Genomic DNA, 13,582 nt, shown 5'->3' with positions numbered 1-13,582 from the left:
CTTACATCACACGACTGTTCAAATTAAAGTAAGCCACTTGACAGTCAGGGCCCCCCTGACTTTTCCCCCGTAATTTGGGTACTGGTCAAAGCGGGCTCACAGTGAGCTAGTGGGTGGGTGAACCCCTGGGTGCATTCGGGTGTGCTCAAAGTGACCCTCCCTCCCCCTAGCATGGGGTGCTGTTCTTTGCACAAGCCTCGGGCTGGCCTTGTACCTCTCCCTTTGGGACAGGAAGCAAAGCCTGTTCCTAGCACAGCTGCACCATGGCTTTGCCCAGCAAGGCAGCAAGCTGGTGTGAGAAGCCATCCAGCCCAGCAGATGGCATTCACAACAGCACTTGGCGAGCTCCTTCCTGTCCACCCCAGGCAGGAAATCACCCCTGACTGCCTGGGAAGTGATTGTGCTCAGCTGGGTCGCTCCCCACATGAGCTCTGCAGGAGCCCCCTGCACAGTGCATCCTGGCAGTGACCCAGGCTGAAAGCATGGGTAAGAAAAGCAAGAAGGAGAAGAAGGTGAAAGGGGCAGAGAAGACAGCTGCTAAGATGGAGAAAAAAGTCTCCAAGAGAGCTAAGAAGGAGGAGGTGAGTGGTGGTGCTGGGGCAGGTCAGGTAGCAGGGGATTGCTTCTCCCACCCAGCAGAGTGTACAGGCGGCTAGTGCAGCAAACACACACACACTGTGCCATAGCTCCTGGTCGTGACTAACTAAAAGACTTCCCTCCCCCATGGTGTTTTATTAGAGCTGCCTTCCCCTGAAGAGCTCACTCCTGCCAATCTCCTCCCGCCCCGGGTGTGTGTGTGTGAGACGCTTAACCCTTTGGCTTGCAGATGCAATATGTATTCATCGTCCCCATGGATTTCTCTGAGGAGACAGCAAGCAACACACACACAAGTGAAATTCAACACAGAACCGTCGCATTTATCCTCATTCTGTCTGGGCTCTTTTTCCTATAAGGTGAGCTTCAAACAAGCCATGCCTAAGGGAAAAGTTTCTCTTGAAAGCTAAAGGCCTCTCTTGTTCATGTAATCGCAGATGTCCTAGCGTGCATTCCTCCACACAGTGTCCTGTGTTTGGGAAAGCAAGCTGTGGACATTAAGCTGTCAGTGCACTTCTTGAAAACTCTTCTTGGAAGCTGTGGCTGCCACAGACTTGACAAATTTTGCTAATCTAGCCCTTAAAGTTAAATCTCAGTGGTAGCAATGCTGCAAAAAAGGGATGTTTTAAAAGACATTGCCAGGTTTAAAAAATGTATTGAGAAATGATGCGTTTTACTTAGTGATGTCACAAAAAGCAATGTGCATTCCTAAAGTCTGAAAGAATCCTGCAAATCTGAGGTCCCTAGTCCTGCAATTCACTGCACACAGACGGACAGCTGTGCCTATACTCTGCCTCACTGTTTTCTTGTGCCTGTGTGCAGGGTCAGCAGGCTGCAGGCATACAGTGAATTGCAGGATCTGGGCCGCCCGCTATGCTGTTTGTTTGCTATCTGCACTGCTCTCAGTCTAGACAATAAAAGAAGTTTAGTACATGCAGGTCCTCGTGGAGTGCTGCAAGGATTGAGCTGCAAATGCCATGGGGAGGTTTTTTTTTTTTTTTTTTTTTAATGTTTCAATTTGAATTGACTAACTGGAGGGAACTCAAAGAAGAGCAATAAATAAAAATAGTTGGGGTCAGAAAGGCTGAGTTACAGGGTCAGATAAAAAAACCCTAGATTTTATTTAGATTCTATTTATGAAAGAGCTTATCCAAGACCTAAATAAGTAAAACTTGGCTAAATCACAAGTAAGTAAGTGGCGTAACCCTCTACAAATATTTGCAGGGTGTAAACCCCAACCAGGGAGAGGAGCTATGGGCTCAGTCTTGCAAAGTACGGTGCACTCTCATCTGATCCAGTGAAAGATGTAAGCCTGTGTTTAAGGCTAAGCAAGTAGACACTCCTAATGAAGCCTGCTTAAAGTTAAACATGTGTTTAAGTGTTTCACTAGAGAGCTCTCCTTTTTCAAACAATGCAATTGGCTTATTTGGAAGAGAGAGATGCTGGTATTGAGAGGTACAGATGGTTTTGCCCATGTGGGTCTGGCCAGACTAAAGATTGGCCAGGTTGAAGATTTGACACGTTACCTGGTTTTTTATAATTTGTATAATTTCTCAAATGGCAATCTCAAATCTTGACCCAAAAGTCTTTTGCCTCATAGGCTCAAAACTTAGAATATTTATTCTGTAGTGGTAATGTTTCACTTGTATGAGCAATTGTCTTATTTGCCTGGTTGGTGGCAAAAACAAGAAAGGGATTGTATGAAATCTATTTTATTTATGGTTAAACATTTCTATTGCTCTTTGAATTTGTCAAATTGATTTTTTTATTTAAAAAAAAATTAAATTTGACCTGAGACAAATTTGACTCCCAGCCACCCTGCTGCTGCAGAATGAGAAAGTTTAAACTAATTGATTCCAGTGTCTTACCAAGGGATCGCAAGTATAGCAAAAAAAGAAAGCTGGACCAAGAAAGAATGAACAGTCCTAGTACTGTTAGGGCACATGGATGGTTATAACTTTCCAACTCTTATCTAAAGAGGAAGGGGGAGTGGGGAAGAGATTTTCTTTGACTCTTGCATAATTCGGGGACTTTGGTGTTGCATGCTCTGTTTTTTACTTTACAGAAACTGAAGGAGAATAAAAGATAACACATGAAGTTGTCTCTTCAGATGAAGTATAAATTTGAAATAGCAAACACATTTATCTTTCTACTTGCACAGGAGTCAGGCCTAGAAAGAACAACAGTGGATTTTAACATCTGTCCGATTATATCCGCACATCAGTTTCACAAATGCTGAAACAGCTGCCCTGTGCTAAGACTTGTGTTTCAACTACCAGTTGTGCTACAGAACTGCTTACCAGTAAAGGTGAAACACCTCTGTAGGGGTAGGAACTGTGCACTAGCCATGGCATTGTGGTACAACCTGCTTACAAATTCAGCAATATACAGCAGGGAAGACCAGCCTTTAGTGTAGGAGGAAAAAATATATAACCTTCATACCTCATAGTTTAATGAGGTGACTCTAATCAAATGTAAGGAAAATAGGAAAATCGAACTAGTGGCTAGGGTAGGTTTTCATGGTATGTGGATGACAGTATGTGCCAAAAAAATCATGCCCAACTGGCTGTTTACTTTCAGGAGGATCTTGAAGCCCTGATAGCAGAATTCCAGACATTAGATGCTAAAAAGACCCAGATAATTGAGACAGCCTGTCCCCCACCCTCACCAAGGTAAGAGATCACCGGGAACCTTGACTGTTGTTCTTCAGCAAGTGGTGGCATCAATGAAACTTAAGTTTAAGTTATATCCTGAGAGTGGAGGATGTAGTATCAGGCAAAAACACTTTTATGGAGGGATAAAAATGTATAGGGTATTCAGTCCTCAGAGCATCAAAGGGACCAGTAACACCTCTCTGCTAACAGCTGCTTTTTATCTTCCCTTCAGCCTGCTAAAAAGAGCCAAAGTGGGGAATCTTATCAAAGCTGGTGGTTAGATCTGAGGGCTTTGGGCGGTATAACATAGATTAATGAAGGGGAACCTTATGACTTGGGCTGGAAAGCTGAGGGCACGCTACCCTAAAATTGTTGGTAAAATTGTTATGAGAATGCCTTGTGAGATACAAGACACAGTGGGCTAATGGCCGGAGCACAGGACCGGTATCCTGGCACTGCAAGGTTCTAGACCTGTAGCTGCCACTGATTCAGTGCCTTGAACGACACTTGACCTTTCTGTATCTGTACCCCCTCTGTAAGGAGGAGGTAATGATACTTGCCTACCTCAGAAAGCAGTTGGGCGGATCAGTTAACAAGGAGCTTCTTTGAGGTCTGATCCCGTGAACTGCTAGATGCTGTCAACTCCTGTTACATACAGGTGTGGGAACCTGAAGCGAACAGCGGTATCTATGGAAGAATGGTGCAGATAACTTAAAATGAGACAGCCCAATTAGAGCCGTAGCTGCGTGTCATGACAAAGCTAATCTTTGCTCCTTATCCATCAGCATTAAAATTAAAATCATGTCAAAGGCCGTGGTAAATGACAATGTAATGTGAGTTCCTAAAATAGGAGAGGATTTCAGATTAGCCTTTCTGGAAGTTTCCAAAAAGTTAATTTCTTCAGAAAGTTTTTGGCTTGGAAATAAAAAAAAAAGATCAGGAACTTGTAGCTGTGTGGGTGATGGAGAGGCACTTTGGCCTAGAGGGGAGACGTGCTAGGGCTTGTTAAATTATGCATCCAGAACTGTAGCGAGTAGCCTCTGAGCTGAGTTACAAATGGTTCTGTTATGTGCTGATGTCTGCCCATCTCTCTTTCTGACACAGGCTGAACGCCTCCTTGTCTGCTCATCCCGAGAGAGACGAATTGATCCTTTTTGGAGGTGAATATTTCAATGGCCAAAAAGTAAAGTATTCTTCCGTTTATCTATCCTTCCCCTCCCTCCCCCATTGCCTTGACTGTAATTTGTACGGGTTTCATCTGGAGCAAAAATTCCAAGCGGAGGTCATCAAATATACATTTTTCTCAGAATAAGAGCAAAATAGCCTTTAATTCCATGCTAATACTGTCTCACACCTGAGCTGAGCTGTGTCGGCAGGATCAAGGAGCACTGGGGTCCATTAAGGGGTCAGAGTGATTGCATAAGCAACAATATAATATTGCAGGGCGTCATAATTTCTCTAGGCTTGATATGGACCATATTTACCCCTCATCTTTGGTTCCTGTTGTACTGTGTGTTCGCCCCGCTTGCCCCACCATGAAAGTGAGATGCTTCTGTTAGCCCAGAAGGGGTAAGCACTGGTGGTCCCTCAACAGTTCCTGCCTCCAAATCTTGAACTTACTTACCATATTCCTGGAGGTGGGAAGCTCCTTGTGCTTCCTGGAAGCTCAAGTCTGTTTATAGTCATCGGGCTTTGATTCAGTGCTACCCTAGCCTGCGTTGGCTGTTAACAAGCTCCACTCATGTCAGTCATTTCCCCTTGCTTTCAATCTGTCATAGCTGAGCACCACCTTTATAGTACTCATCAGAACGGCCAGACTGGGTGAGACCAATGGTCCATCTAGCCCAGTATCCTGTCGTCTGACAGTGGCTAGATGCTTCAGAGGGAATGAACAGAACAAGGCAATTATCGAATGATCCATCTCCTGTCATCAACTCCCAGCTTCTGGTAATCAGAGGTCCAGGGACACCCAGAGCATGGTTCTCTATCCCTGCCCATCCTGGCTAATAGCTATTGATGGACCTATCCTCTAGGAACTTATCTAGTTCTTTTTTGAACCCTCTTAAGTTTTGGGCTTCACAACATCCTCCAGCAATGAGTTCCACAGGTTGACTGTGTGTTATGTGAAGAAATACTTCCTTATCTTTGTTTTAAACCCGCTGCCTATTAATTTCATTGGATGACCCCTAGTTCTTGTGTTATGTGAAGGAGTAAATGACACTTTCTTATTTACTTTCTCGACACCAGTAAAGATTTTATAGATTCTATCATATCCCCTCTTAGTCTTCTCTTTTCCAAGCTGAAAAGTACCAGTCTTTTTAATCTCTCCTCATATGGAAGCTGTTCCAGACCCCTAATAATTTTTGTTGCCCTTCTCTGTACCTTTTCCAATTCTAATACATCTTTTCAGAGAGGGAGCGACCACATCTCCACACAGTATTCAAAGTGTGGGCATACCCGGGATTTATATAAAGGCATTAGGATATTTTTTGTCTTATTAGATATCCCTTTCCTAATGGTTCCTAACATTTGGTGAGCTTTTTTGACTGCTGCTGCACATTGAACGGATGTTTTCAGAGAATTATTCACAGTGACTCCAAGATCTCTTTTGTGAGCAGTAACAGCTAATTTAGATCCCATCATTTTGTATGGATAGTCGGGATTACGTTTTCCAGAGTGCATTACCATGCATTTATCAACATTGAATTTCATCTGTCGTTTTGTTGCCTCGTCACCCAGTTCTGTGAGATCCCTATGTAACTCTTCGCAGTCTGCTTTGGACTTAACTATTTTGAGTAATTCTGTATTGTCTGCAAATTTTGACACCTCACTGTTTACCCCTTTTTTCAGATCATTTATGAATATGTTGAACAGCAGTGGTCCCAGTATAGACCTCTGGGGGACCCCACTATTTACCTCTCTTCATTCTGAAAACTGACCATTTATTCCTCCCCTTTGTTTTCTATCTTTTAACTGGTTACAGATCCATGGGAGAACCTTCCCTCTTATTGCTGGACTGCTTACTTTGCATAAGAGCCTTTGCTGAGGCACCTTGTCAAAGGCTTGCTGAAAGTCCAAGTGGATATATCCACTGGATCACCCTTGTCCCCATGTTTGTTGACCCCCTTATCATGGGCAGCCTTAGGCTGTGCAGCTGTGTTGGGCTCCATCTTTCAGGAGCTTCACATCTCAAACATGCACCCAATCCACCAGCCAGGGAGCCATCCCTGATTTTCCCCACAGTGGTACCATTTTGCCCAGGCACCAGCAGGTTGTGCTGCAGACTGACTTCCCTAAATAGTATCCTTGACATAGAAAGCTGTTCCTCAGCCACATCTCCTGGCTTCTTGGCCCATGTAAGCTGTGTGTGGAGGCTTTTTGCTGTCTGAGGTGACTGCCAGCAGGGAAATGGTGGTTGGACCTTCTCACAAATGGGGTGGGAACAGGATGGTTCCGTCCGCGTATTTGCATAGGGCCCGGCAAGCCGCAAACCCAATCCTGCCTATGGCACTCTGATCCCCTAGCATGAGAGCAGAGTGATGCCATGGACCCAGCAGGCTGGCCTTGTCTTGTTCTTGCTTAGTAGAAAAGGACTGTTGCATTCTTTCAGCCTCTGGTAGAGGCAGGTTGAGAATTTGACATGCTTCTGTTGGGTAAAGTTAAATGGTGAGTTCTGGTGATACCATTTTCCTTTTCCCTCCCACAGACGTTCCTGTATAATGAGCTGTACATTTACAACATCCGGAAGAACAGCTGGAGTAAAGTAGATATCCCAAATCCTCCTCCCAGGCGCTGTGCACATCAGGTAAAGCACTTGGAACAGCACTTAGATGTTGTTTCAGAGGAACAGCCGTGTTAGTCTGTATTCGCAAAAAGAAAAGGAGGACTTGTGGCACCTTAGAGACTAACCAATTTATTTGAGCATGAGCTTTTGTGAGCTACAGCTCACTTCTGTAGCTCACGAAAGCTCATGCTCAAATAAATTGGTTAGTCTCTAAGGTGCCACAAGTCCTCCTTTTCTTGATGTTGTATTTCAAGATGCTATGGTAATAGACAGCTGTGTTTCCAAGGGGTTAGGACTTCTTAGTATCCTAGTCACAATGCGATGCCAACATTGTGATCAAGCTGTGGCTCATTGTGCTGAGAAATTAGAGGGATGATCCTTCACTGTGACTTAAATGAGTCAAAGTGTACCATAGAATCTCTATGATAATAAGAGTATAGCAGTAGAAATATGCTACTGACCACCTGACCGGCATGGTGATGGTGATTGTCACCTCTCTGGGGTGGAGACGCATGTCTCTCTCCCTCCTGACCAGGGGGTTTTAAGGCTGTACAGCTCCCTGCCTTTCACTGTGATATTCCCAGCAAGCCAGACTGCTGAAAATGGCCAGTATCTGCTCCTTGCTTTGTCTCCGAGGGCTAGGACCAGTGTATTGTTTGCAGTTTACAAGTTACCACACAGCTCCTTCTAATGCTACAGTAACAGCATTAGGAGGCCAAAGTCTTTCTAACCTTCCGCAAGAGTTGGGGCCCGCTTGGGCAGATAGTCCTGTGCATTCGCTGGATCAGGAAGAAGAGCCCCAAGTCAGTTTAAGATGAGGCTGTTTATTCAAAAATCCTTTTGGTCCCTTGGTCTCTGGAGAATCCAGTTGGAATGAGTACATGCATGCCTTCCCAGGACATGGTACTTCTCTGGGGGTTGCAATCTGGGTGATTTGCCTTCAGCACCACCCATGGTTTTGGTTCCTGGAGGAGCTGTGGCAGCCCTCCCCCATGGAGCAGGACACAGTCGAACATAAACCATGCAATTAATACAGTGGACCCCAAAGATACTTCAACTTAATTCAATAAAGTCTCCCAAGGATGTGGCAGGAAGCTGCCATATCTGTCCCAAACAATTTCCCCACATTCTGCAGAGGCAGCTGATGCCTGTGCAAAGGAAATTATTTTGCAGTTTCCGAGGTACTTCGACCAGCAGGCTTCTGTTGTTCCTTCGAGGATGTGCAGCCCTTCACCTCTGAGTTACCAGCTCAAGTTAGGTGAGGGAGCAGTTCGGTCTTTCTCTCCTCTGGCACATTTGCCAGTATGGTTGCTTGTCAGTGCCAGTTGTGGAGATGGTTTTTATTACGCAAACAGCGGTGCCCTGCGAATTAGGCTGAGTCCTCTCCCAACTCATTTCACACAGGCCAGCTGTATTAGCTGCCTTCTGTAGAGGGTGGATCTTGGTGCAGGAGGTAATCTGGCCCTGTAGGTTTAAAAAGTTGCCTTAGGAACACGGTATTTGTCAAACAGGATCAGAACATTGGTTCCTCAACCTGCAGTAACATACAGAGACAGTTGTCCAGTGACATGCATGCTCTGGGGTGGGGATCCAACTTTCATTTACCCTCGTGACAGCTAACCTAAACTCCAGACTTGCTCCACGTTGTCCATGTCTCTCCTCTGGTACTTTTACATTCTCCCAGTTAAGCGTGATGAGGCAGACTAAAGCCCCAATCCTCTGCTTGTGCTGCGTGAGTCACCCCTTCACAGACCCCCACTGATTTCAGTCGGGGGCTGCCGGTGTGGTGCACAGTGTGGAACTGGGGGCATAGCTGTGGGATGATTAGCATGGGTTAGGTTTTTTTTGTAGCGATTAGAAAAGTAATATCTTTTTTCTCTTCTAACGCAGCCTCCTCTGATGTTCTCTTCCCCCTATTGGCAAAGACAGAATCACCCTGACGCTCTGATACACCACGAGGGATCTTAGGGGAGGGGCTTTTCAATGAGTACTACTTGGTTTAAAGAACCCAAAGTTGCTTAATAAAACCTTGCACTTCTGTAGCGCCCTTCAGCTGGATCTCAAAGTGATTTTCAAGCTAGGTAAAGGGCCTGCAGTGTCACTGAAATGCATCCACTGTGATGGCGGGGCAGTTTTTTACATGCGCAGAGCAGTGTAGGACAGGAAATGAAAACAATATGGAATTCAGAGAGGAGCAGTGTTACTGCTCTGTGTGAAATGTGGCAGGACACCAGGTAAAATACCTGATTTTACCAAAACAAACAAACCCAAACAAACAAGGGATCTCTGATTGCCACAAGAGGTCAGGATCTTGGCTGTGTCTCATCTGAAAGACAGCAGCACAGTACCGCTGGCATCATGTTGGATCAGGTATTCTTATTTGTAGTATAGAATCACCTAGGAGCTCCAGTCATGGACCAGAGGCCTTTCGTGCTCGGTGCTATGCAAACACAGAAGAAAGATAATCCCTCTCCCAAAATGCTTAGAATCTGGGCATAAGAGAAGAGACAACAGATGGAGGCACACAGACCTAGGGGAGAGTACAAGGAAACCATGAGGCAATATTGGTCAGCATGACAGGCTGTGGTCTCAGCAGGCCAGCAGCTTGAACGATTGTCACATTTCTGTTAGGTTTCACAGCAGACTCAGCTACTGATTCGGAAGGAACAGCGCCACTTGCTGAATCAGCAACTCCATTTCCCGCAGTGCCTGGGTTCCTTATTCAAGTCTTCACCTCGTCCAACTTTGCAAAGCTTGTGAAATTCTTATTATTTAATATTTATATGACTGTAGGGCCCAAAGGCTCCAATCAGGATCAGGCCTCTTTGTGCTGGTTGTGGTACGAATATAGAGGTAGACTTGATCCTTGCGTCAAGAGTTTGTGATGAAATTACACCACCAGGTGAAAGAGCTGCAGGGAAACAGGATTCTAAAACATGGATTCATTTCCCATTTTGCACTGTGATGAGTACCTGAGCATTTTCTGCAGGCAGAAGTATCAAGGATGGGTGACCCTAGAAGGAAGATTCATATCAGTCTTCAGGTTTCTTGGAAGTTTCCTTTCACATATAATGGTCCTATCTGTAAATGCTCACTCCTAAGTGTGGCAATACTTACTACGGTGAGTTGTCCCAGCAACTTCAAATGGACTACTCATGATAGTAAGTACTACACCCAGGAGTAAGTGCTTGCAGGATTGGGCCCTTTGTTTTCCCAGAATCTTTGCACTGGACAGACAGCTTTTCGTAGCGAATTATATTTACACAACTTTAAAATCTCCTAAGAAAAATCTTAAAATAGATGATGTTGTTGTGAAACCTACAGGTACGGTATTGGAGCATTTAAGATTGTATATTCCAGATGGTAGATGTGACAAGTATTAACTCGGGAGTACATAAAATTGTTAATCAAACACAGGCAGGCAAAGCATTTACTTTTCCAAATGGGCTAGGATCTAAATTAATGCATCGTTCATGTGCGTGGTATTAATCCTAGTTACCAGCTGGTGCATTTTTGATAAACCACGAGATAACTCTGGGAAAGTAACTTCAAATAATACTTTTAAATAGGCATGGAATATGATGTCGTAGAACAAATGCATTAAATTGCCAGAAGCTAGGGTTTTCTTTTGTTGAAAGGAGATCCTTTTTGCTTATACAAGCACTGCTAATCCTGGCTGTTTGAAGTGACAGTGTCCAGCAGGTGGCTCTCTCAGAATTAAATCTTACTACCAGGCTGACTACCAGGGAATTGCAAGAGACAACTAACTGCTCATGTCATTTTTTGTTTTTTTTAATTACTTTTACATGGGAGAAAATTCAGCCCAGTTAACTGACTAATCTCTTGCCTTCCCTGCAACTTTGTTTGTAAAGCTGGTCCCTCATTAGCTAGCAGTTAAACAGAAGTGCGTCTCTGGATCGTCTGTGCATACCTGCAGCCTCGTTTGTTAGCTCTAGCCTCTGACACAGAATCTCCCCTTGGCATGACATCCTGCTGTTCCACCTTACAGCCAATAGGCTTTGGGTGAGAATGGCCACAAACAAATGCTACCAAGTATTTGTGAATCTGGGATCTTGGCTTTGCAATTGATTTGGAGCCATATCTTCAAAGTGGTGCACACAGTGACATACATGCTTTTGTACTTGCCCAACTTCTGTTTGCAAATACCAGATCCCCCGTGGAAATCATGTGTTTGCACAAGCACGGAGCCAGGTAGGTATCTACATTACAACATACTTGCCTGCAAATCCATGATGTTCATATGCATTATCTCTCAGCGAGTATAAATTAGGCTTATGCCCAAATCTTGGGAGACCCAGGGCAAGGAGTTGAGCCTGAGTCTCCCAAGTCATAGGCTGGTGCTCAGGCTGCTGGACCATCTTTCCTGTCATGGTGGTTCCTCTCATGAGGTCGCCTGCCCTTTTGTGGCACATTATCTACAAGTAAGAAGGCAGGAACTTCCCCTTTCTGTATGCCACTGTGTCTTCCCCAGCCAACCTGTGTGTTGCCTATGGGATGCATGGCGAGAGCTGAACGATTGGAGAGCTGCTACCAAACCCCAGTCTCTGGCACGATAGTCTAGAGAGCTTCCAATGTGAGCCAGATTAACAGACCTGGCAGCATGATGCTGCAGCGAAGGGTGCACCAGAAATCTACTGTAGACAATAAGCGATTTTTGAATTTCATCTCCAGATTTCTTGTCCTTCCATCCCTTAAGACCTACCGTAGCTAAGCGATGCCGCAACAGTTGCTGCTATTTGTCTGCAATGTCATGTTCCAGAAGCGGCTGCATGTTTGACTGACGAAATTCCTGAGCCCCTGATGTTTTAAAGGCAATATGACGTGTTCTTTCTCTTCTGGCAGGCTGCAGTGGTGCCCCAGGGGGGTGGACAGCTATGGGTATTCGGTGGAGAGTTTGCTTCTCCTGACGGAGAGCAGTTTTACCACTACAAGGATCTCTGGGTTCTGCATTTGGCCACCAAGACTTGGGAGCACATCAAGTAAGTGAGATGTTCTGAAATTAACCCTGTTGACTTCAGTGGGAGCTGCATTTGCTCAGGCCCCTGTGTGGCTGCATGATTTTCCAGCTGTCTTCAGGTCTACCTTTGTGGGCTCTGATTATTTCTCATGGTGCATGTGCTAGAAAAGGTGGAGATGCTCTGTGACTCCCATGGGGCCTGCATCCAGGAATCAACAGAAAATGAGAGACACGCTCTCAGTGGGCAAAACTGTAGCCCTTTGTTATCAAACAAGTTCTGCAGCACAGCTGGTTTTCTGCATTGTCGTTCTCTGCCATGACCAGCACTGTTGTGTGGCTTATTCTCCCCTCCCACTCTGGACAGAGACATCTATCCTATTTTAATGCAATTCCCTTTTATTGCTCCATCCATCTAGGCTCTTGGAGAGGCTTCGCCTTGGTTTTGAGTTTGCTTGGAGGGATGGTACAGCCCTGGGGGGAGCAGGCCTCCTTGCTTAGCCACATGACTACGCCAGAGGGGAACTGAAGGGAATCCACCCTACCTCTCTATTTTGAGTTTAAAAACATGTTTAAATACCTGGCCACAGAGCAAAGTTCTTGCATACAGTTAGCAATCACTGCCCCAGAGAGGCCCAGTGGTGGAATAGCTGAGGTCTTATGCATATGAGCACCTCCCTGCACTTTGGCTGCTAGCTTTTATTATTTATAAAATTAATATATATATATAAAGATGCGTTTACAAGAGAGGGTGAGGGTGGCTTTGAGGATAAGGTTATGGACTGAGGTAGAGCAGCTCTGGGTTCAGTCCTTGGCTCTACTACTGACCCTCTCTGTGACCCTGAGCAAGTCACTTAAATTTCTCTTTGTCTCAGTTCCCCATCTATAAAATGGGGATGATAGCCCTTACTGTGTCTGTCTTGTCTGCTTTGAGTGTGAGATCCTCAGGGCAAGGATTGTCTCTTACAATATCTTTGCACGTATAGTAGGACAGTGGTCAGGGAGTTAAGCCACAGGACTGGGAATCAGGAGACTGTTTATCTCCTGATTTTGCAGCTGACTTGCTGGGTGACCGTCCCTGTTTTACCTATCTGTAAAATGGGAGTAAGAATACTTCCCTGCTTCTCAAGAGGATGTCAGAGGCCTAAGTTGCTAGTATTAATGTCGCCCTTAGAAACCCTGGGATGGAAGGTGCGTGACATGCAGAGGCTGTCAATGACAATGCAAAGAAACAGTTATGGGGGATTCCCGGCATGGGCTTCGGACATTTGACCACTCGATCAGAATCCAAGTGATTCTCATTTTCAACAGCCCACTGGAGGCTGAGAGGGAGTTAGTCCTTGATCTACCTATCTTGCTCTTATGAGTTTGGAAAAATCTATGCACGTGTATTGCCCTGCAGGTGACACAGACACACACACACACACCCAAATCCACACACACACACCCACACACACACACACACCCCAAATCCAGGTGCTTCTGTGCGTTACTGTTCTGGTAGGATGAAATCAGTGGCAGCAGCCTGGGGTTCCTAAGTAACTTGTGTGGGCAGCCCCAGGACAACCCTGCAGT

General features: G+C 45.3%; 1 protein-coding gene across 1 annotated transcript in view; it reads left to right on the top strand.

Annotated features, from left to right (window-relative positions):
* The first annotated feature begins 379 nt into the window (after positions 1 to 379).
* KLHDC4 (kelch domain containing 4) overlaps positions 380 to 13,582 on the top strand; it is a 44,635-nt gene continuing 31,432 nt past the window's right edge. Inside the window, exons 1-5 of the mRNA XM_048870874.2 lie at positions 380 to 581; positions 3,175 to 3,266; positions 4,353 to 4,431; positions 6,955 to 7,053; positions 11,896 to 12,032. Of these exons, the coding sequence (XP_048726831.2) occupies positions 483 to 581; positions 3,175 to 3,266; positions 4,353 to 4,431; positions 6,955 to 7,053; positions 11,896 to 12,032 (506 nt within the window). The 5' untranslated portion in view covers positions 380 to 482. The remainder of the gene's footprint in view (positions 582 to 3,174; positions 3,267 to 4,352; positions 4,432 to 6,954; positions 7,054 to 11,895; positions 12,033 to 13,582) is intronic.

Source organism: Caretta caretta, chromosome 12 (genome assembly GCF_965140235.1).
Source record: "Caretta caretta isolate rCarCar2 chromosome 12, rCarCar1.hap1, whole genome shotgun sequence".
NCBI lineage: Eukaryota > Metazoa > Chordata > Testudines > Cheloniidae > Caretta > Caretta caretta.
This window is presented reverse-complemented; position numbering and strand designations above follow the sequence as displayed.